Source organism: Mchenga conophoros, linkage group LG9, assembly GCF_057382185.1.
Source record: "Mchenga conophoros isolate Kocher_MC1m ecotype Shallow Benthic linkage group LG9, M_conophoros_male_GT1.1, whole genome shotgun sequence".
NCBI classification, from domain to species: domain Eukaryota; kingdom Metazoa; phylum Chordata; class Actinopteri; order Cichliformes; family Cichlidae; genus Mchenga; species Mchenga conophoros.
The window spans coordinates 26283091-26307924 of NC_140534.1; the positions used below are offsets into that span (position 1 = coordinate 26283091).

The window sequence follows — 24834 nt, forward strand, 5'->3', positions numbered from 1 at the left end:
TGTTTTTAAAACCTTAATGTCAAAACATTCTCAAACATCTCGCAGGGTTTCTCCTGCACAGAAGCACCCCCAGAAGAGGAAAATCACCAGCATTTGTAGTATTTTTTTTTAAAACAGATCTGCTAAATGAGATTTCATCTGTTTAAATAGTTTCACTAAAGGTCATAAAAGGAAAATGCACTGATGTCCAAATAAGGCTACACAGACTGCAAGTTGATGTATCACAATTACATCAAAGGCCCATCTTAAGCCAGGAGTACACCCTTAACAGTGCAGGTGTTTCATAAGCTAAATGCCACAGAGAAATAGCCCGCCCTTATTATGATTAAATGCAAGATTAATAACATTTACTTACTGAGCTTAAATGTTCTGAAATATTACATTAAACTGACATACTCATTATTTAGCACAGACTGGTGTCCTTGAATGCCAAATACTGAGCACGCTTAAGGCACAAGTTGTAACTCTAACCTCAGAATTAAACTTCTAGAGTCCTGATATCAGCACAGCTACCTTTGCTCTGTTTACGGAATAATACAGTCCCAATCTAATCATTGAAGCTGGCCTAAAGATTTCTTGGTTAAAAATAGAGCTGGGCGATAGAACGATAACGTATCGCGATATAACTTTTACTCGATAGAGAAATTAAGCTATCGCGATAGACTTCGCCGCTCTTGTCCTCAAAAAAAAAAAAAAAGGTCAGCCAATCCAAATTAAGTAGCGCAGCGTCACGTCCACGTGACTTGTTACGTACAGCACAAGTGCCAAGCCGCACGTGTGTTTGTTTGGGAAGCAGCCAGCGGGTAATGGAGCCAGCGGGTAATGGAGGAAATGAGTGTGCCGACTAGAAAAATCAACCGAGCGTGACCGAAGAGAAAACAGATGATGGTTCCAATGCAGGAGAGATTGTCGAACGGAAGAGCCATAGAAGTTCCGTAGTGTGAAGGTATTTCGGCTATTTCAAGTCTGACAAAAACAGAGTAGCGTGCACTGTAAATTGTGCCGAAAGCAAGTCTGGAAATACAATAAACTGGTGCATGCGTCACACTGTGCGCCACGTTATTGTTTCGGTGAAATGAATTTCTACAATACTGTTACTGTTAATTCTACTCTCTGCAGTGTTTAAATGCTTACATATACACACAGTTACTGTCCCTCCACACATACGACTCGGTTCTGCTTCTATGCCGCAGCTTTGTTTACTTTTTCCCACCGAGGCTTCTAGACTTCTGATTGGCCAACATTTCGGCACGGTTAGGAATCTAGCGCCACCTGCTGCTTTGGCATGTTCATAGCAGCGTTTTCCTTCATTTCTGCCTTTATGTGTGGACGGGATTATTTTTTAAAACGAAAACGGAAAATCTCCGTTTTCAAAAATACCCGTGTACGTGTGGACGTAGCCTCAGTCTCTGACTGGAAGCGCTAATTCGTCATTCGGCTTTTGTCAGACTAAAGTAACTGTTAAAACTGTTTGAAAAGCTCAGCTATACAACAAGGAGAGATTGAGAATTTCCTTTTAGTTCTCAGTTTATTTGATATTGACAAAAGTTAGTCAGTTTTGTCTGTTCTTCTGTAAAACAAACTAAGATTTATTTTTAGAATTAATATTTTGTTTCTAAGTGGAATTGACAATTTAGTCTGTTTCGTTTGTTCTATTTTGAAACTTAAACGCTTTAGTGGCTGCCTTTTGTGTAGTTTGCAATATTTGCCTTTATTTATCTGAAAAAGTCTCATGTTCCTTAAGTACATCTACCCTGTTGAACTTATTATGGGAAATAAATATTTAAATAAAAACAAGCTGCTGATTATTTCACATTTTACTTGTGAGCAACGGCACATTTAAATCTTACAAATATAGTTATTTGGCTTATATCGTGATAGATATCGTTATCGCCTGAAATGAAAAAAACATATCGTGATATGAAAAAATCTCATATCGCCCAGCTCTAGTTAAAAAACAAACAAACAAAACAAACAGGGGAGTTCTTCCTTCCTACAGTTGCCAATTACTTGCTAATAAGACAAGTCTGATTTTCAAACTGTAGAATTTCCTTCACTCCCTCATGAAGCACCTTGACATCTGTTGTGAATGAGCTCTATATAAATAAAAGTGAACTGAAATTAATATCCAGTATTCGTCACGGGAAGGAAGGACACACAGAAACTGAAAAAATGAGAGCGAAACTGACAGTAGCGACATTGTCAAAGGACTTGCCCATAGTTTGCTGTTAAATCAAAATTTTGACACAAATTAGCACAAACAAAGAGAACTTGTTGGCAAAGTGAACCTTTAATGCCTCCATACTGGAGACCCTTTGTTGTTAGCTCTTTCAACGCTATGTAGCTAGCCTTCTAGCCAAATTGTACTGACGCGTGACATAGTACAAGGACATATGCATTAAAAAAAATTAACATAATTGTCCAATAGATCAGTTCCAATCCTGTATATCAACTTATCTGACAATATATGATGAGAAAGCATCTTCAGAACTTTCTAGAAAGCCCACAAGCAGTTTAACTAAAAAGAGAAACCATATCCAATGTGGTTTCTCTTTCCACTCTACATCGCAAATAGATGAGATGATTGATTTGAGTTCATTTAATAACACAATGAAAACAGTCTTGAAGCACAGAGGGGATAAATTCTCCCCCCCCACACACACTTCTCCTCTTGGCGTCAAAGCCCTCACAGCTTTTTCACCAATCATCTCGGCCTTGCTTCAGATACCTCTCCTCTGCCGTTACACCCTCTTCTCTCCCTCTGCTGTAAAAACCTGGCCATTACCCCACAGCTCATCCCTCACGCCCACCCAGGACCTGTCACATTGCTGTTTCCATGACAACACAAACGCAGAGACAGCAGGGTGAGATGCCCAGCAAGACAAGGCATATAGATACCAAGGGGAGGGGTGCACCATGTCAAGAAAACACTCACAGCATGTGATGGATAGATAACACAGCATAGGTAAATCTGGTACATCTAACCTACCTACAAACAAGAGCCACTTTAAGGTAATAATTCCCCAGTGGTCACTGTAAACTCTGTTAAAAGCAAAGAAACACACTGAATTAAATGTGCACACTTGAAAACAGACCAGCGATACATTTCAACATTCTCATAAATATGAAGCTGCACAACTGTGAGTGTTAGCTGTTGTCTTTAAAACATTAAAGCCCTCAAGTAAGTCAGAGGTCTGTGGTGGTGGTCAGAGCGGACTGTGCTAAGCAGCAGACACATGGATGTCATCTTCCAGCCTGGTTCAAATGAGTCAGCTTAACAATGTTAGCAACTGTGTGTAGTAACAAGAGGAGTAGTTTTGTTCACCGCTAAAATGTGACATGGTTAAAAAGGCTTCTGATGTCATTGTTTAAATACTTGTGTGTTAAAATTAACCCAGCATTATCATTGTTCACCAGATTGCTCATGGGTCACAGAGGTACCATATGACAGTGGTTCTCAAACTTTTTTTGCTAGGTCCCCCTTTGTTTTACAAGAATAATGTTCGCACACGCACAAACACATCCTCCAACCACACACACCCCTATTTTGCTCCATTGCGGTTTATTTCACACCTCAAACATTTAGTAAACAATTAAGCAAATACAAGTAATCTGCAATAAATTACAGGTAGTAATAAAATAAACTACTAACTCTGTTACGCTACGTCCGCACCTACACGGGTATTTTGGAAAACGCAGCTGTTTCGTCCACACGTAAACGGCGTTTCGAATCACCGAAAACTGCATTTTTTTTTTAAAACTCCTTTTTTGCGTTTAGGTGTGGACGAGGAATACAGAGTTCGTCATGCAACGTCAAAGGTATGTGCCTTTTTTCACGTCACGCTGTGCGCCACGTTATTGTTTACATGAGATGAATTGCAGAATGGCAGATAGAGACGAAATACTGTTAATCTGACTATCTTCAGTTTTTACACGCTTACATACACACACAGTTACTGTCCCTCCATTTAGAAAGGCAGAGGCATCATGGTGTGATTATTTTACGTGTAGTTGTTTTTTTCCTGTGTAATAATATTCAACATTGCTGTCAATACATTTTTCCAAAAATGTCTCTCTGTGCAAAATGGGTTTAAACACATAAACAGCTGTGGGATACTGTTTGTCCGGGATTTGAACCGGGGGAACAAATTGTGGCAGGATCAGCCTGATATTATATGTATCCCGCTGTACTTTTACTGTATAAAGAGCTAACATCTCCAAAATGTCAGGAGTAGTTAGTCATTATGAGAAGTGTTTGTGAACTAAAAATCAAGAATGTGGGATACTGTTTGTCCGTGATTTGAAGAGCCCAGCGCTACTCCCGACGAAGGGAAAGCCAATTATGCAGGGGAGACCTACCTCGGCACTTGTGCCGGTGAAATCAAAGGGCAGATATGCTTCACCATATTTTCTAGTCTGTGGCTTAGAATGAGGTTGGTTTGGAAACATATTCAGCGATGCTTCATCTCCTGCTTTACGTTTGTGTGGGAACCCCGTGCTAGCAGTGTCCAAGCCCCCCCTTCATACCGCGCCCCCCTGCAATGGCTCTGCGCCCCCCTAGGGACGGGCCCCACACTTTGGGAAGGTCTGCCATATGACAAGGCTGATTTCTCCAGCAAGGCTTTCCCTGGAGGGAGATCCAAGTTCTGCATAATTTTCCTTTTGAAATTCCTTTTTTAGGCAACCAACAACCCCAGTGACCATCAGTTAACTCTCCAAGAAGACTAAAGAAACCAACTACAATTAAAAACTGTAAACTCGAACTAGAAAGCAGCTTACAACTACCTCTTAACAATCTTACCAAAACATATACAAGTGATTACTGTCAACAGATCATATTAATAACTCAATAAGTCATCGACTGCAACTGGGTTTCGAATCCTAGACACGAGTCGTCAGTCACTGTTTATTTTACTAAAACTAACTGTTATTTGAATAGAACTTTGGTTACAAGTCTAAAATATACAGATTTGCTAAGATAAACGTTAATGTACCAATAACTAGTTTCTGTGTGTCCAATGCAGCGTCAATCAGAACCTGTTGATGCTAGTGCTGTCTTTCCCCTCTCTTGTTAAAAACACATTTGTCTGAACACATGTCAGGGTGCCATGTTGACACATCTCTCTTTGCTGCATGGCTCTCAAAGTTTAGTTAAGAATTTATGCGATTGTTTAGCTTAATTGATCATACTGAATTACAATCTTCCATCCCCTAAAATGCGAAGCAGTAATTTTGCCAGCATCTGAGTGCTACCTCTCCTTTCAAATACCAATGGACAAAGATTACAGGAAGCTTATGATTTAGGAATTCACCTGCGCATGTGGTATAGTTATTCACACTGTACAAATAAAGTAAGATGAAATAAAATAAAACTGAAAACGAGCTGAGACCACACTAACAAAACTGTTTATAGTGCTGTGGGAGGATTTTCTTTACAGGTTAATGGAAAACTTAGCTTGCCAACTTATCGGTCAATAAAAACAATGTGTATCAAAAAAATAATAATCTGGTTTCAAAAGACTATATTTTTCAAAGTAACAGACACATAAGCTTGCAGTAAGTTGTAAAAAATATGGCTAAATATACAGTTTTACATACAAAACTTTCAATTTTCACATGTTTTCCAAGCACATCTGGCATCACTGCAGCCACTGCTACCTACCAGCAACCACGTGAAACTCACAAATCCCCTCTTTCTCAACAGTACGTGTTTCAAAGGCTAACCCGTGAACACCCACTGATTTAAAGCACTTTGAAATTGTTTTATACTTTTTGATACACCCTGTATCTAAATAAATAAATCGATCATTCCTTTACCACTGTCAAAGTTGTCTTCATATGCCCTGCTTTGCCTGACAAATATTAAATTCCCTAAAATTCAGTTATATTCATTCACAGCCAAAGATGACATTTTGAATGAAAGTCTGTACAAATCACTAAACACACAAGTTGCATGCAATTCTATAATTGCACTGAAATCCAAAATAGACCCATTACTGGGGCTAGATATTAGTCCAGCTGTGATAATGGAATAATAAAAAATAAAAAGCCAAGAATTGGCAACACAAATGCAGCAGAACAAAGGTCAAGCTAATACAGTATCACTTCGTGTGACACAAAGCAACTCACAATAGGACAAAAGTCAGCACGTATATTAGGAGGGGCTTATCTCCAAGTTCACAGCAACATATTGGCTTGATTTAGGAAATTATGAACACACGGTTAACAGGCAGTAGGACGCCACAAGGACCTTAAGGGCAATATACAAAAAGTCTGTCACCAAGTGAGACAACAAAAAGAAAGCAAGTATGCAGGAGAAAGGCTAGATTCTGAATCATGTGACGTGACCAGCACGTCTGTGCCACACACCTGTTGCTGGAGCTGCAGTTTACAATGCGCTCAGGCTGAGTTCTCCTTTTAGGAAACGCCCATCGCACAAATAGTGCCAAGTGAGTGTGAGAAAACTTCCACCCAGTTATCCTTGTATAAACATCCACATACTTGCTTACATGCTTGTGTGAATCCCAGCAGTCATTCTTTCACTCTGTTCAGTGAAAGCTATACAAAAATATTTTCCTTTTTTCTCACCCCCCCCCTTTCTTCAGTAGTCTAGTATGTCTCCTCTTTTAAACTAGACAAAAAGCATACAGGCATCTAACAACAGCGCTGGAAAGCAGGTTTGCCTCTGAATAGGACTGCATTCCTTTAACCAGTAGTGGGCTGTCACATACACGTCATACAAGAGATCCACACCCCTTATCTAATACAGCCTGAAAATTTAAATCGGGTCAGCTCAGGAGGACATCTTTACTTTCTCACAAGGACGAACAGTTTAATCTGCCTCGATCCACCACACACTGAAATACCTGAACAATTTTCTTTCTGTGCAAACTACAAAGTCAACAACTTCTATGCCTTGGAGATTAAATGCTGTTCAGGCTTGCAAAGAGGGATACTTTCAAAGCGGTTTACACACAACACATGCATACATGGATGGGGGGGTTGAAAAAAAACCCCACAATAAGTTAAAGAAATACACTTTTTGCATATTCCTCTGGTCATACTTCAGATGTATGATTACAAGATGCATGCAGACATACATGCACAGCAGCACACATACACTTTTCTGTCTGTTACATCTTCTCCAGAATTTGCATATGACTACTGTGAGATCTGACAGACTCCCATCTCATCCCATTTCCATATAAGCAGTGAAGCCACAGTCAAACCTGCAGCTGGACAGCATGTCATGTTAAATCTCGTATTGGTGATGTGACAAGCCCTGTGCACCATCAGGTGGGGAGAGGGATGCAACAGAAACTGCTCAACTGGTTCCACGGGATGCGCTCCTGCAGCATTACTGAGAGAACAGTTGACAGACATTGAAATGGCACAAGCTGTGTTGTCTGTATAGTCCAGAATCAGTCATGCAAGAGGGGCCCTTAAAAAGGAGAGTGCTGCACTCCTTCAACACAGGCACAACAATGCAACACACAAGCAGACCCACCACACACACACACACACACACACACACACACACTGCATTAATGCCTAAAACTGTATTCCAGATTAAGTTCCTTCCTCCACCAACATGCGACTGGTGCATGTGTGAATCCATGGCAATTTTACCCTTTTAAAGCAAGGCCAAAATACACTACAAAAAAAAAACCCCTCCAATCTGTGCTCGTGTCATGTGACCATGTGTCCATGGGCAACTTTGACACTGACTTAAACTGCTACAAAGTTACAGTTACAAAGCGCTGATTCTGACTGCTGTAACCAAGTCCACGAGTAGTACCGTCAAACACAGGAGAAACATTAGTTCAGAAAAAAAAAAGAAAAAAAGAAATGAAAACCAGCAACAACAAAACAAAAAAGTAGTCTATGCTCCCTAGAGAAAGGGGGGGAATCGCCAACTTACCTAATGTGTCAAGTAGTAATGAGGCTTGGATAGTACAACAACAAACAACAACAGCCCGCTCAAGCACATGGTGATGGGAACTGTCCTGACTCACGTTTTCTGACAACAACGTTAAAAAAAGAAGGAAAACATTAAAAAAAAGGGACTCCAGCCTGTGCGGCTACATCGTTAGCATGCTAACTGGGCTCCTGCTTACCCTGGCGAACTTCGTCCGGTGTTGTAGGCACGGTCTCTAGCTCACTCAGCACAAAAAAAAAAAAAACAGACACACACACACACACACACACAATGACACATGAAAGTGTTGTGCACTTCGCATTTTCACTTTTTGCCCATTTCACATGCGGCCACCGCCGAATAAAAAGCGGAGCGCGTACGCTGCAGTAACTCCCCGCTTCAAGGCTCGCTTTTTGCCCGTGTCGTCTAATTAAGTTTGCTGCAGAAAACACCACCGATACAGGCGGCGAGCTTAGCCAAGCAGCTAGCGCTTGCTAATTTAAGCTAACGCCGAAGCGAGAGCCTGTGCCAGACAGACAAGACACAACCGAGATTTGAAGAGCCTCTCGCTCCTGCTCAGCGGATTTCACACACAAAAAAAAACATAGAAAACAAAAACAAAAACACCAAGCCGCGTCTCGACAAGGAGCACAAAAGCGTGTGGCTACTTACGATTTAACACTTTTGGCCGTGTCCTCGCTGTTAAATTCCGCTTATCCGAAGCAGCTCTGACCTTCGCGATAGTGAAACAACATTTCTGCTGGCTAACTGTGCCGCCATGTTACTCCTGCTCTGCAAACCAATGCCGAGTGTTTATCTGGCTGGTAGCGATCCTATCCTCCCCCCACACACACGCCACACCACATCACTGGGGCTCCACAGCGCTATGAGCTCGGTTACGACCGGGGGACTCGTGAGCAGTCCTACGGCGATTTACCTGTCACGATGACCCGGCCACTTGCAGTTTGATTGATCGGCGTCGGATTTGGCAACATTTTATCTGACAAGCAGTTACTTTGACGCGCCACTGTGCCACGTCAGTGTCAATAATATTTCAAAAATGTGTTGTACTTTTATGCGCGGATCGAGCAACTCCCCAACTCCAGGTTCACACAGGAAACAAGTGCATTTTTATGTATATATTTAGAAAATATCCCCAGAGCTGTGGTGAAATGGCTCGTCAAGATGTGTGTACATGTAAGGTCATAAAGATTTATGTGTGCCTATAAATGATGTGTGTAAGCACTGTGCCTTGAATAAAACGCCTGGTGAAAGCAGTGTTGGGCTTCCCTTCAACCACAGCCCTAAAAGTGCAATTTCGGTCTGTCCTGGTTAACCCTAGTTTAAAAATCGCTATTACACTCGTCAGATACAGTAAATGCATGAGGGAAATGTACAGCAAGGCCATGATTATTCACCACACTATTCCACTTTGGTGGCTATTTAACGAAAGGGACCTTTAAAAATACTAAAGGGGCTTTAAAAACCTAGGAAATGTGACAAGGCGTTTCCAGCTTATCTGGCTACCTTGATTTACTGTCTGGTCAACTATCTGTGGATCAAATGAGCAAGCAGGCGTTTTCTTTACATTTAAAAGTTGTACAACATCACCTCCCAGTGGTGCAAAGCTGAAAAATTAGGCTTAGAATGGAAATCCCTCGGAGACCTTTAACCCTATTTGAAATACATGGAAATTGAAAATTACAACCTTAGAATTTTTACCTTGTGTGACTTGCAAACCTTTTCATTCTTATGTTGCAAATCAAGTTCAATGAAGTTAACATATAGAGGGCAGTTGTGGCTCAGGAGGTTAGAGCAGATCATGTACTGACTGCAAGGTTGGTGGTTTGAACCCTGGCTGCTCCACTCGCTTTCATCGGAATGTGAATGTTACACAGAAAGCACACTGAAGTCGATTTTTTTTTTTTTTTTTTTTTTTTTTTTTTGGAGTACGAAACAACTGCTTTGTGGTACTTGGTGAAGCTGCTGTAACTCTGTAATAATGTCAAAAAAGAAACTTTCTTCAAAGATATGGCATGTGATGTATATATAAAACAAAACAAAAGACATTGTAATTACTATGGTATAACTATGGTGCCCTTACTATTTTTCCTAGATTTTTCTTATTACAATTTATTAAATATTATATTTTATTTAAAAACAATCAGGCCTTTACCACCCGTTTGATTATGTCAATAATAATAATAATAATAATAATAATAATAATAATAATAATAATAATAATAATAATCACTTTATTTATGAAGCAGCTATTTGAAGATAAAAAATATATATAAATAAATAAAACTATACAGAAAAAAATACAACTTAAAAACTGGTAACATAAATATTTCAGAACCAAGAGAAGCGAGAGATGGCATGCCATGATACCCAGCGCCGTCTTCCACTCTCTCACATGTCCTTGACATAGTCAGACATCGTTAGCATACTTACTCAATCATATATATAAAAAATAATCGTCATTTTATGTGTTAATCAGAATCAGAATCAGAATCAGAATACTTTATTGATCCCTGGGGGAAATTATTTAATTATTATTTAATAACAACAGCTGCAATGCTTTCAACAAAGGATATGAATGGTTGCCAGGTAACCTAGACTTTCCCAGCAGCTCTTCTGATGGTGTACCTGATCTTTTCTTTCTAGATGAATATAACATATAACCCCTCTAATCTACTAGCCAGATGTTGGGCGCAGAGAATCCTTCCACCTCGAAAGAATGCACACTCTCGCCAACAGAGAAGATACAACAATCATGTTCACATCATGCTCACTAACAGAGATATTTAATGAGACCAACCCTGAGCAGTGAAATCAATAGAAATAGATTTACTGTTTATCCGCGTAATTTAGAAGACGTCCCAAAAGTGTGTGTGAATCTGTGTAGCTTTATACAGATTTTACTTACAATCTCTTTGGAATCAATTTTGCATTAAAAAAAAATCAATCTAAAATTGACTGGCCAGGATATAAAGGGTGAGAATCTGAATTAGATCAAACAAAATACCTGAGCTGCAAATAGCTTCGTGTGTGTGGCCTACATATATATATATATATATTATATATATATATATATATATATATATATATATATATATATATATATATATATATATATATATATATATAACAAAAATAAATAAATAAATATATATATATATATTTATTTTTTTTTTTAATTTTTTTTTTTTTTTTGAGAAAAACTATTAAAAGAAGGCAAAGCTATTTCCTATATATAAATCATAAAGTGACCATATCCCAGATTTTAGGCATCAAAGACTGCATCAGTTACAGTAGGGATAAACACATTGCTTTTCGTTACCTGTGTATGAAACTACAAACCAAAAAGGCTGGCATGTGGTTTTAACTGTATGAAGAGCATTGGATGTATAGCTTGAAACTGGCTGTTTGAGTGGTAAAATAAGTCATTCCTGTCTTGTATTCAGTTGTAGATTAATTTACACCTTTTTTTATTATATAGGTTTTGAGGGGTCTCATGTTGTCCATAATTTTCTGTCATATAACTAGTTGTTGTCAGAAGCTGACATCCACTCGTGATGGGCATGAACATTATAGTAGTTATGGGCTTTTAATGATTTCTTTGAGGCCAAGACCTATTAACTTCCCGTTAGTGATCGTGATTGACTATAACAGGTTAATTCTCTTTGCCAGCACAAAAATTAATTTGTTTGACAGAAGTTGTTGGATTGATCAATACTCCGAACAATAGGAATGTCCAGTTGCCTCAGTGAACATCCAAGAACGAAAATTGTAGCTTTATTTTTGGCTCAAACAACTGTACATAAATACAAGTTATTTGGACATACCAATGTCATGGTCTGTAGGAAGACCCAAATTATCACCCTCAGATAAGAGGAAATTGTTCATGATGTTCAGGAACAATCACCACCATGAACCACCAAGGGTCAAATCTGCCATGAACTGGAAACTGCTAGAATACCAGTGCCGCTATCCATTGGTGAATCAAGTTTTACATTAAAATGGGCTAAAAGGGAGCTGACCAAGAAAGAAGCCTGTGCTCCAAAATCAGCACCTTCAAGCTTGACTTAAATTTGCAAGTCTACCAAATGTTTTATGGCCATACAAGATAAAGATTGAGTTATTTTGCCACAATGACAAGAGGTACATTTGGAGTAGTAAAGGTGACGCTTTCAAACCCTAAGAACACTGTACCAACTGTCAGGCACAGTGGTGATAACATCGTGCTCTGGGTCTGGTTTGGTACAAGTGGTAGTGGTACATCGAACAAAGTGGATGGAATAATGAAGAAGGGGGACTACCTCCCAATTCTTCTAATTTACCTCAAGTCAAAAGCTAGATGTTTGAAAAATGGACACAGCTGGGTATTCCAACAGGACAATGATCCAACAGCACACATCAAAAGTTGTTCTGGAACGAATAAAGCAGGCTAACATTGTACTTCTACAACGACCTTCCCAAACCCTGACCTCAACCCTATTGAAAGTTTGTGGGCTATGCTTCAAAGTCTGGTCTGTACCAGGAAACCAACCAATTGAAATAAATGCTACCAATTGTGCCAAGAAGAGCGGTCAAATATCCAGCCAGAATTATGCCAGAAGCTTGTGATGGCTACTAAAAGTATATGGTTGTGGTCCAACTTGCTAAAAGACACTTAACCAAAAATTAGTGGGGCTGTATGTAAATATACTTTTGACAATGCGGATTATAGAAAATCCAAAATAAATTTTAACTTGTGCACCCAGTTCTTGTGTGTTTTTTTTGTTTTGTTTTTTGAAGCCACTTATGTCGTTGAATTGTCCAATCCTGGGAAAACAAACCAAAAACATTTAAAAGAAATCATTAAAATCCCCAAATTACCATGAAATTCACACCCATAGTGAGTGGATGTCATCTTCTTACCACAACTGCACATACCTACGTGACAGAAAATCACGACAAACACAAAGCCCCCTTTTAACTTGTATAGTGAAACAATTAGAGATCTTAATTTCGGCGTCTAAAATAAAAGCTTCATACAGTGTTGAGGCATAATTTGTCGTAACACTGCCCCCTTCGCATTAAATATCAGTGAAATGAACTATTCTTGATTTTTCACTCCAGGTTCCCAGCAGGTGTTGCGTCTATGTAAGAAGTGATTGCATTCAAACGTTAAATACCAGGCTTCATCTAAGTTATCTCAACTGTGTGCCTCTTTCTTCAAATAAAAACTAAAATGTGTACACGGATAATAATACACAAGTCACAACTCCGAGAATTTGTTTTCAATACATTTTATTCCTTTATCAAGATAACCCCTCAGGACAGGTTCAGAAATCCACATGCAGCTTAAAGGCAACCACTGCATACCCAACGGATTAATCTTTTGGAACAGGCCGGTGTTAACTGGGAAACTACTTGAAAACGTATTTGATTGCTCTCTGTAGCTTTGCAAATTTATCTTATGGCATGTAAATAAAAGGCATATCAACCAGGCTCATATGGCACAGTGAATAGTAGGGTAAAGGGAGGGGAGGGGGGTGTTAAAAGCTAAACAAAACATAGTTATGTTTCATTCTCGGTCCATGCTTTTACAACAAGTCATTCATGTGAACATTTTTCAAGCAGGCCATACAAACACAGGGAAACAATTCCACTTAAACAGCAAATGAGGCAGGATCATACAAGACAGCGATTCAAACTCACTAAACCGACATATTGCCTGATTAAGTCTTTTCCGTCTCTCTTAGAAAGTCATCTCATCCAAAGCTAAAACACAAGGCGTGTTTATTTCTTAGAACTATAGATACAAACGCAACAGTTTATGATCTCAGTACAAAGCTGTTCTGAACTCTGACACTTAATGCTACATCAGGTTACTTTGCTGGCAGTTTTGCACAATACTGAACCGTGAATCTACTTACATTATTACACAAAGATGTCTCCTGTTTTCCTCGAATGCTTTTTGCACACTCACCTTTATTCTTATTCATAAGGGGACTTTAAAATTCTCCATATTCTACCTTACGTTCCATCTATAGGTGTCCGCTGAAGAACGAAATGGAGAAAACACTGAGTTTGAGTCGATTTGTGACCCCAGTCTTAATCTGAAAGACAAAGATAAGATTTTGTTTCCTTTTCGCATCCCTCACTTAGGGGAAAACAAGAGACATTACAGGGAAATTCACATATAGTGTCTGCAAAATCCCCCCACAGAGGGGCAGGAGTCAGTGGCAAAGAAAAGGAGCAGAGCGAGCGGTTATAAATAAAAGGAGACGAAAAAAAAAAAAAGAAGAGACGAGTTGAAATACACAGTATTTAGAAAAAGCATGAAAAGATAAAATGGGAGAAACATTAAAACACTGCAGTGATCATTCCTGAAATTTTAAAATTACACTCTGTACAAAAAACGCTCCGTATCAATAGGCACTTCTTAAATAAAGGTCTTTTTTTTTCTTTTTTTTTTTCATAGTTTATTTTCTTAATTGGTTTTCTTTTCATTCACAATAGCACAGCAGGGCAAAGATTCAGAAATGACGGTGTGCTGGATGAGACGCGAAGCTGCATTCTGGTCCTTGAAGTCCAGCTGGGAGGTCAGTCGTGTGTGGGAGCTGAAGATGCGTGTCGTAGATCAAGGAGCCGGAGGATCTGCTGGGCCGGACGTGAGGAGGGGACAGAGAGTGAGAGGAGAGTTCTCTGAGGTGGGGAGGCGATGGAAAGGGCTGAGAGGAATGTTTTATGAGGATTTCTCTTTTCTGGCTCTTGGTGAATCAGCTTGGTGAGAGTTAACTCCATTTACTCCGTTGGCTAAACAAAAAAAAAAAAAAAAAAAAAAAGGAGAGATCAAAAATGTGAAAGAGCAGACAAGCCTTTAAGTTATGTACTGTTTTGTCATTTGAAAAACTGAAAAATAAAAGACATTTAATCGTGTATTTTAAAGAACAACTGTGGTGATCCCACTGTGTGAATGAGAGCTGTGTTCAAATAGTGCTTTTCTACTCTGAGCACTCAGGGCAGTTTTCCACTACAATTCCTTTTATCGTACATAAACACTGCCCACGCTATTTTACTACAGAACAGTTTCATAGTCCAAGCTGAGCTGAATGCAAGCACCTATGATGATGGCACTGGAAGTGAGTGGTAGAAGGGTAGGTGGAGTTGGAGATGAGGACTAATTTGCATATGCACCACAAAGCCGAACATACTCCAAGAAAGAAAGGTGTAGAGTTACATTCAAGCCAGTCTAGGGCATGAAAGGATTATTTACACACACACAAAAAAAACAGCTAGATATTATGCTTTAAATATGGAAAGTTGTAAGCTTAATTAATCCTGGGAGAGGAACCTCCAGCCATGTTTTTGCAAATAGGGAGCTAATTCATGCTCGTGCTCTCACCTTTGTCTTTCTTTGATTTGCTCTTGGAAGGAGCTTGTTTCTTTTTCAAGGTCTGAGCTTGGGCATGCTCTCTCCACCGGCGCAGCTGAAAGTTGATAAATTTCCACATCATAAAGGCCTGTGTGAGGCAGATGGCAGCCAGGACAGTTACCCTAGTAGAGAGAGGGATAAAAGCATCGCACTTTATCTTACGCACAAGACACTGGTAGGAACGGCACACAAAAACAAAGTAGGAAGTGTTTAATCTGCTTAGCACAAGATGCATTGTGGTTGCGCGTCATGCTCATTTATGGACGCAGGAGTGCACTTCCTGTTGTATGACAATGTTCTTGCTGTAGGTTTATTTTAGCTCTATACAACATGCTCTTAAAGGTCTACAAAGAAGGCCTCACGTCTCCACTGTGAGCAGTCTATGAGCGCTTCTTACAAATTTGCATTTGCCGCACATGAATTTTTAAAAAAAATATCAAGAAATTTAGCTTCAATCTCCACGAAATACACATTTTAAAAAAGGTTGTCAGAGCAAAAGAAATTAATTTCAGCTCCGTTTGCAAGTTCAGATATTTCAGTTTCTACTCTCAGAAACACTTACCGAACAAAAAGGACGTTAAAGTTTCCTGCGGCCCAATCGAAACCTTGGTTCTCAGCTGTGGAGAGGCCAAAGCCCACGGTGAGGACAGATAGGGACAGGGTGAGCAGCCGTCCGAGGACAAACAAGACCGCCCAAATGGTGAAACTGCAAAACAAGAGGACAAGTTTTAAGGCTTTGCCCTCTTTCGATCTAAAACCTCCTAATAGTGAACTCACCCCAGTTGCCTGTTCTCATTGCTGAAGTAGATCAGACGGGAAATGTGGAACAGAAGCTCGACAAAGTAATGACACACAAGGAGGACCAGACCCAGGCGGTTCAGGCTGTAACACACAAAGAAACATCTTTAGAGAGTTTTTCATTACAAATGACAGGAAAAAACCCCCACAAGGACACCACAAACTTTCTCCTAAAGGGCAGTGTACAAACACAAGCCACACCAACTCACACACTTAATTAAAGGCTTTCTACAGTGGGCGCTTCTTACTTTAGAATGTAGGCGCCAGCGATGTGCACCAGGTACAGGGAGATGTACACAAGCTGGCGTGGAATATCCTCCTAAACAGTAAACACAAAGGGTGGGAGGCCAAACATGGTCAAAATATTTACAGCAGTGCGGCTCTGCACATGGTGATTTAAGCGAGAGGATGATGAGACTTTGAAACAATGCGGCTCGGCCGTGGAAGTCAAACAGGAAACTGCGTCGCATCGTCCCATCCCAAAGCGACTGGCTCCGCACGTCCTCTTACCTTCTTTGTCTTTTGGAAATACAGCTCTGGTAGAGCATGCAGCCAGTAGCCCAGCTGACAGATGTAGTAGAATTTCATCTGGAATCTGAAAGAAAGCGAGACATTACAAAAAGCTTAGAAACGTTCCAAATGATTGATGAATTTCCACAATCAGCATCACAACTTACGGCATCAGTGTATGCGGATAACCCTCCCACAGGCTGACTGGATTGGACAGGAAGTTTTCCTAAGAACAAGCAAGCTTTTATGTATGTTTTATGGGGCCAGGCATAAGCAAACAAAAACCAAAGGCAGCTGGCTATTGTACGTACAGAGAGCAGGATGCTTGTGCCCCAACCAAAGGAGAAGAGGTAGAAGGCGCTGAGCTGGCCGGACTCATTGAACTTGCTGTGTTTGGTTTTGGAGAAGTGCTTCTTCCTGTTGATTTTCTGCAAAGATGACCAGCAGTGAACAATACAGAACAGTTTCTAACAGAGATGACCTTAACTCCGTGTCTTTATCCCACTTACATCCAGCACATACTCCTGGATAATGGCATGCATTATGATAGCCACCAGCATGTAGAAGAAGATAGTTGCCAAGTCCTTGATCCCGTGGTGGAAGTGGTTCACGGCAGTCTCCTCTGGTGCTTCTGCAGCACACAAAAGTCACGCAGAGTGAAAAATCAACACCCATCTGTGATTGATTCACATCCAAAATGTCAGGTGCGCTTTCCTGGAGTGAGATGTTTGGATTAGTGAGCCCCGGCTGTGCAGAATTACACCGCTTTGAAAATGCAAGAGACTGTATTTGAACTAATATACACGCTGAATCTCTTCTAGTTTTCTAAAGTTACATTTATTTCCATGCACCCTTGAGCTCAGTGTCCATAAAAACAGATATAGCCGATACGTGAACACAGTTCCCAGCAAGTATTCTAGATGGACTGAGTGGTTTTGGTCATCATTTACAGAAACTCGCAAAGAAATCGATCCAAAAATACAGCAGCCATCATTGAAATCGTTTCAGAACACTCACTGCAGAGAGATTAGGACGCTGGATGCTATGTGGCTCATGAGATTCGAGCTGTAAATAAGTTACAGAATACGGCAAGTCGTCAGGTGCAGCAGATAAGAGCTGAATCACCGAGCTGGAAGCCTGCACACCACACACAGCACGAACAGGTCCTGCAGTGTCGGTATCTGAAGTCAGCTGGCAGAGATTCTGTTAACCTTGAAAGGAGCAGGACTCGGATTGTGAGGCCTATATTACACCTTAGCCCATATTCGCCCGGCGCAACCTTGCCACAAGAGAACTTTATAAATCAGGCAGACTAAATTTAGCTCGGAAGCAGGGGGGGGGAAGAACCCTGAAATGGGTTTGTGCAGGGCTGCGTAAGTGCCACTTTAGAATCCAAATGAGAGGAATGCAGCAAGTAAAAGAAAGTACTGCACTGAAACATCTGTTCTCCCCACACACCATTGGTTAACCTACCATTTGTTGATATGGTGACGTTGTACTGGACAGTTATGAAGAAGACTGCAAACTTAGAGGTGACCTGCAGACAAAAGGCAGTCGTGTCAATCTCAGTCAGACAGCAATTGTACAAAATACAAGTCAAAATGCTTATTAAAAATTGAAATAATACATTTAGGATGTGTATGAATATAGTGGTAATATAACACACCTGCGTTAATGCTGTTATGTTTAACACAAACTTACCGATATTCAGTATTTTTACCTGTTTGCTTTCTCTGTTATGCTTTTCCCTATTCGGTCCAGGAAAGCAAACATATCATCACTATAAACACAACTTTTCTGCACAATAGACACAGTGGAAAAAAACACTTAGAGTTTATATTAGTAAAAGTCTTTTTATTAAGCTATACACCATATAGACAAAAGATTCTGGCCCTTATCTTTTAATCACTGAATGCTGTGGGGTTGTTTTGGGGGCCCCTGGGCCCTTTAGCCCCAGTGAATCTTAAATCTTACCGAGCCATTTTGGACAATTCTAGGTTTTTCCAGGTTTGTGGGAACAGTTTGGGGAGGAGTTTTTCTGTTCCAGGACAACTGTGTCCCCGTGTATAAAGCAAGGAAAACGGGTGGATGCGTTTGGTTAGGAAGAACTTGACTGTGCCACCTTGATCTAAAAAAAACAAAAACAAAAACCTCTTTGAAAGAAAGACTTTGAGCGAGGGCCTCTCGTTCAGCACAACGCTCTTCTGGATAAAAGGGCAAAAATTTCCACAGACACACTCCAAACTCTTGTGGAATTCCTTCCTAGAAGAGCGAACACTGTCGTAGCTGCAAAGGAAGGGGGGGTGGGGACCAACTCCATATTATGTAATACCTATGTACTTATAATGGGATGTCATAAAAGCTCCTGCAGGTGCAGTGTGTAGGTGGCCAGATACTCGTGTCCATATGAGTAAAAAGGCTTTTACTAATACAAGAAGTCAGAGTTTTTCCTTTGTGTCCCACTAATTTTGTGCAGTTATAGTTATATTTATAGTGGAGATATTTGTTTTCCTGGCCTAAAGAGGGAAAACTATAACAGAAAGCAAAACAACAGGTACAAATACTTGACATTTCTATGCCTTCCAATTGTTTTACTTTCATTTTGCTTATGTATTTTTTTGTATACAATATTTTTAGTCAGAAAATTTAAGAACACGAGATAATGCATGACACTAAATGTGAATTATGTAGAGCAACAAACTCCTTACCCTCACTGAAAGTAAAGATAACTTAATCAAGGCAGGCAGCTAATGAGATATCAGTTGGAAGTTGCATATTAGTCCTTCACAGCAAGACAACCCGGCTTGCAACAAATAAATATCTCAAAGCAAAGAAAAAAAAGAGCTAAAGCTAAAGTAGCACAGATAAATCTAACAATTCCTGCAAATATCACGCTTTTCAACATCCACGCTGCCAACAGCACGTAGTTCCCAGGAGTTTTACTTTGGAAAGTACAAACAGGAAGCGGTTTTAATTATGGCCGGCTGGACACCAGCAGCGGTGGTGCTTTTTTTCCGCCTTGGATGAAACGCGCTTTGACATTAACGCACATTTGCTTCAAAGCAGAGCAGATTGAAGCGCGTTAAGACACTGCCGTGCTGTGTGACACGATCCCGTGTGTCAGCTCGCTGTGTCCGGTCACGTCTGAAGCGCTCTCCCAGCTCCGGTGACAACTTTGAGTGACGGAGAAAGCGGGTTTCGGTGATGACAGCGCTGTGTGAACCGCTGCGCGATTGCCACGTAACACATACAAACTAACCCAAGTCCAGAGTGTTGCCAAACACCGTAACCACTGAGCTCGATAAAGTGCTGCAATGCAAACTTGCCGCTTGATGGGAAATTTCTGCAAAACATATCGCAAAAAAATACTTTTGTTTTTGATTTTCTTTTTGCGTGCATACTCGATCCGCGGGCCTTAGTGTCGATGATTTTTTTTTTCTTAAATAGCTTGTCGAATTTTAGGTGGGAAAGCAGCCAGATGTGAGTGAAATAGTTCCCACGACGCTTTAAAAAAACCCTCATATTTAGTCACTGTAAATAACATTACCCGAGAGCAGTTGAGTGAGGTTAGAACGCTCTGGAATGAAACGCAAACGCGAGGCCATCGTGATGGGGAAAAGTTTCGATTACGAGAGGAAGTAGTGTGAAGAATAGATCAGACAGCCATGTCAGTTCTCATGAGAACCGATTGGGAGTATTCGGCATTCATTCTAGCGATAATCCCCCTCACTTTTCCTGCCGAGCATCCCTCGAGTGATCCACAGTTTAAAATAAGCCATTCAACATGTGGACTCACCTCAAACATCAAGCCGAGGAGAAACACCATAGCAACACAGGAAACAATATCTGCATGGTTCTGGATGACAAACTCATGGCTCAGCACCGGCGGATTCTTGTTAGTCTTTTTTCGGATCCCCATGTCGACGCGATTCGTCCAACTTTTGCTTCACTGTAGCCGGGTTTTCTCCCTCCTCCTGCCTGATAGTAAGATATCCTTGTGCTCAAAGCTCCCTCCTGTTTCCTACATGCAGCGGGCCAGGCAGCAATTGAATGGCGTGTCACTCTTCCACTAGTGGGAGGGTCCACGGATAGAGCTGGTGCGCCTGACCAACGAGCCATCTTTACGCACAGGAGAGTAACAGCTGGGGCTCTCTGTCGCTGCCTAGAGGTTCGGAGTACAAGATGTAAGCTGAGTTTAGTGGCTGGAGAAAGCCTTCCCTTAAAATATTTTCTATCATATCAGCTGCTTAATTTACTCTAAAAATAACCTGGACCAAGCCACACCTTCATAAAGTAGATAGTGAGAATTAGTTTGCACTCTTATGTCATTTTGTTAAAGGATAGGGAAAAACACAATTTATGAGCAAATATACACTGGTCAAAAGAAAGAAAGAAAGAAAACTCAGTGGGTAGTGATGGGATTTCTCTTTTTAGAGAACCGGTGTTGTGCCAAAAAGTGATTGTCTGCCAAAAACTGATTTCCAGTGTTTCTGTGTATTTTTTTATGTGTAATATCTTTACGTATGTTCGTAAATAGACTTCGGTGAACAGGGTTTACAAAGGGGTTATATAGAGAATTAAAAAATTATCCGTTTTTCAAGTATCTTTACAACTCTGTGTTATTGTACTTACATTATAACCAATCCGGTCCTTTATCCCCACTTAAAATATTTTTACAGAACTATTGTAATATTTGCTGCCATTTCTGCTGTGCTCTTGGCCAACTTACTCTTACAAAAGACATTTTAATGTTAATGAGATTTTTTTAACTGCATAAATAAAGGTTATATAAAAGTCACTGCCAAAAACTGATTGCGGCTTCTACCTTGTTACACAAATGTTGTTTGTGGCTCAAGATGACTTTGTCATCCATAAGGGATGCATTTGACATATGTTTCACATAGTATAGCCCAACAAGTTACTTATAGCAGTTTAAATACGAGCAATCAGTTTTTGGCAAATACCGGAAATCAGTTTTTGGCACAACACGGCTCTTTCGGTTCGGCTCACTAAAAAGAGCCGGCTCTTTCGGCTCCGAACCGGCTCTTCAGGTTGTTTTGTTGCTTTAATTAATTTATTATTAACAATAATATAAAATTATGCACAAAATGAATTACTAATGTAAAAAAGAAAAGTGGTTTTATTTATATATGTTTATATATAAATATATGCGGTGGCCCCTAGAGACAAAACACGTACAAACTCCAAAACACATTTCTAGCATGAACTGAACTTCCAAAACAGAGCTACCCAGATCAGCGTCCCCCAACCTTTTTTGCGCCACGGACCGGTTTATGCCCGACAATATTTTCACAGACTGGCCTTTAAGGTGTCGCGGATAAATACAACAAAATAAAACTAGTACCGGTACCGAAAAAAAGAAGATTTATTCATAACACACGTGAAAAGACCCAGGAAAACAGAGTAAACGATAAAAACGATAACAAAATAACGCTGAAAACCGATAAAAACCCTGAAAACCATACATTTCACACCTGAGCCTCAACTCTCGAGGCCCGGTACCAAACGACTCACGGACCGGTACCGGTCCGAGGCCCGGGGGTTGGGGACCGCTGACCTAGATCATTTAAATTACACAATTGAAAGCATATGTGTATTGTTTGTGTATTTATACACAAGCATTCATATATAGTCAAATAATAATAATAAAAAAAGTACATTTACCTGTTACTACCACACACCAAATCCGGTCGTTGGTACTTGCTGGCTTGTGTAGTCACTAGGTAACAAAAGTTCAACACTGCCCCTAGCATCCTGGAGCACTTCTGTTGTCTTTTGTACGTGTTTTGAATTTTTATGTGCTTCTGAGGTTTTTACGTGTGTTGGAGTTTTTACGTGTTTTTACGTGATTTGAAGTTTGTATGTGCTTTGTCTGTAGGGGCCACCGTAAATATACTTTTATTTATTCACTCCACATAAAATGTAATAAATAAATCATATAATACAAAAATCAACTATTCACATTTCAACTTTTAACTATTTAAATTTTCAGCTTTTTCCTTTTACAAATTTAAAGTGACACAACACAAAACACTGCAAACCACAACACAATTAAATATAAATGAAAATATGAAAACAAAAAGAAGATGCATATTCTCTGTCATATGGACCTGCATGAATAAACTTTCTGAATCCTTTATCATCTGCAACTGAAACTAGTTGTGGATGATTACTATACCTTTCTATTGTGACATTGTTGTCCCTGGCTCTCTCTCTCTCTCTCTCCCTCCTGCTCTGTTCCTGTGCTACTGCCACCGCCCCTCCCCCCTCTGCCCAGCGCAAAGCACAAGGCTGCATGCGGAGTGAAGCGAAAAAAATGTGCAAGAGAGAGGGTGAGCGAAAGGAAAAAAAAACACGGCTCGCGATAAGGAGCGGCTCAAGTCGTTCACGTCAAAGAGGCGGCTCTAAGAGCCATTTCGTTCGCAACCGACCCATCACTATCAGTGGGGGAAAAATAATGCTGGATACCCACAGTGATACAGGATGGTTCATGTGCTTGGAATGAAAGGATGCCACACCATTTGATAGAAATAGAAATAATCATCCGACAGAGGGCTGAATTCAGAAACACCCCAAAAAATGTTGTGGCAAATGAGTCCATTTTGGCCCCCAAGTGCTTGTATGCATGCTTGACAAAGTCGGGGCATGCCCCTAATGAGATGATGATGGCGTCCAGGGTGGATCTCTTCTCAGATCTGTACAACCTGAGGTGCAACCTGGTAGCGTCAGATGGACTGAAACATGATGTCTCACAGGTGTTCTGTTGGATTTAGATCAGGTGAGTGTGGGGGTCAATCAATGGTATCAGTTCCATCCTCCAGGAACTAACTCTGTTCACGAGGTTGGGAATTGTGGCATGCCAGGAGGAACCAAACCAGACATGATGAACAATGTTACAGCATAACATTCTCCATGCCCAGTTTGATTCTGCTCTTGTCTGTGAAAAGCACAGGGCACCAGAGATGGTCAACTCTGGTATTCTATGGCAAATGCCAATCAGGCTTCACTGTACCAGGCAGTGAACACAGAGCCCACAAGAGGACATCAGGCCCTCAGGCCACGCTCATGAAGTTTGTCTTGACAAAGACATTCACTTCACTGGCCTGCTGGAGGTCATTTTGTAGCTCTGGCAGTTCTCATCCTGTTCCTCCTTACACAAAGAAACAGTTATGGTCCTGCTGATGGGTTAAGGCCCTATTCAGCTTCTAGAATAACTGAATAGAATAAGTCCCCTGGAATCTCCTCCATGCTCTTAGACTTAGACTCAGCAAATATTCTGGCAATGGCACATATTGATGTGCCATCCTGGAGAAGGCGGATTGCCTGTGCAACCTCTGTAGGGTCCAGGTATCGGCTGATGATATCAGTAGTCACACCGACCCTAGCCAAATGCAAAACTAGTGAACAAACAGTCAGAAAAAACAAAGAGGGAAAAATGTCAGTGGTCTGTTTAGGACACTGTCTCATTGTTGCTCCTCTAGTGCACCTGTTGTTAATTTCATTAACACTAAAGCAGGTGAAACTGATTAACACCTTCCTCTGATCAATATGCCAGAGGTTTTAATGATATCAGCTGCTTATTTGACTCAGAAAATATACAGGGCAAAGCCACACCCGGCCTCAGGCCACAGTGTTTGTTGCCCTCATGTGATTTTTATGTATATAGCAAGGGAGGAACTCAAATCTTGGCTCCCTTATGAACAAATGAAAAACATATGAATATATGATTTAGCCTATTTGAATATTTGACAAGATCCAAAAACTTACAGTGAGGATCCTGTGCCTGTTGTCATAAAAGGAAGCTACAGTAGTCATTGTTATGCCAATATCAATGTTTATCTATCAATATATTATTTATTTTTTTAAACTAATTTCTATTTTTGCCATTTCTATGTTTCACTTTTGGAAAAAGGGAAGGGCAAGCTGCTTATTGAGCTCAGGCAAAGGTAATCACATGCTTGCAGTAATCATTCAGATTACAGGAAATCCGCTGAGGTGTTACATAACTTCACCTGTCTACGCCTATGTGCTCAGAGCAATTAAAAGGTATGTACACAGATCGTCGTGCACGAGTTTTCTGTTATCAAGTTTTAAAATATGTGGAAACCCGGGCATTTCGTCACTTGCTGGTGATATCAGATATGAAACTGTTACAGGGAAG

At 40.4% G+C, this 24834-nt stretch overlaps 2 protein-coding genes across 8 annotated transcripts in view; both read right to left on the minus strand.

The window, feature by feature from the left end:
• The window catches only part of ncoa2 (nuclear receptor coactivator 2), a 61363-nt gene extending 52503 nt beyond the window's left edge, over positions 1 to 8860 (minus strand). For 3 of the 7 annotated variants that reach the window (XM_085287258.1, XM_085287259.1, XM_085287256.1), the window contains exon 1: positions 8591 to 8860. The gene's annotated coding sequence lies outside the window, so the exon portion shown is untranslated. Of the gene's footprint in view, positions 1 to 7921; positions 8517 to 8590 lie in introns of those variants that run through there. The other 4 variants (XM_085287263.1, XM_085287262.1, XM_085287261.1 and 1 more) reach the window with 2 other exon arrangements.
• A 4336-nt stretch (positions 8861 to 13196) lies between these two features.
• On the minus strand, positions 13197 to 20736 carry tram1 (translocation associated membrane protein 1). The gene is made up of 11 exons (XM_085287265.1): positions 20449 to 20736; positions 18126 to 18189; positions 17162 to 17283; positions 16964 to 17080; positions 16820 to 16878; positions 16653 to 16737; positions 16391 to 16461; positions 16122 to 16226; positions 15907 to 16050; positions 15315 to 15466; positions 13197 to 14725 (listed from the first exon to the last, which is right to left on the minus strand). The coding sequence occupies exons 1-11, from the start codon at positions 20569 to 20571 to the stop codon at positions 14655 to 14657; spliced, it is 1113 nt and encodes a 370-aa protein (XP_085143391.1). The 5' UTR covers positions 20572 to 20736; the 3' UTR covers positions 13197 to 14654.
• Positions 20737 to 24834: the final 4098 nt, after the last annotated feature.

Bases quoted from the DNA above. Each gene is read 5' to 3' on its own strand.
- tram1 (XM_085287265.1), bottom strand. From the start codon at position 20,571: ATGGGGATCCGAAAAAAGACTAACAAGAATCCGCCGGTGCTGAGCCAT. The intron at 16,738-16,819 runs GTAAGTTGTGAT...GCTTTCTTTCAG, and splicing joins TATCCGCATACACTGATGCC to ATTCCAGATGAAATTCTACT. The intron at 15,467-15,906 runs GTAAGTGTTTCT...TCTCTCTACTAG, and splicing joins TTTAACGTCCTTTTTGTTCG to GGTAACTGTCCTGGCTGCCA.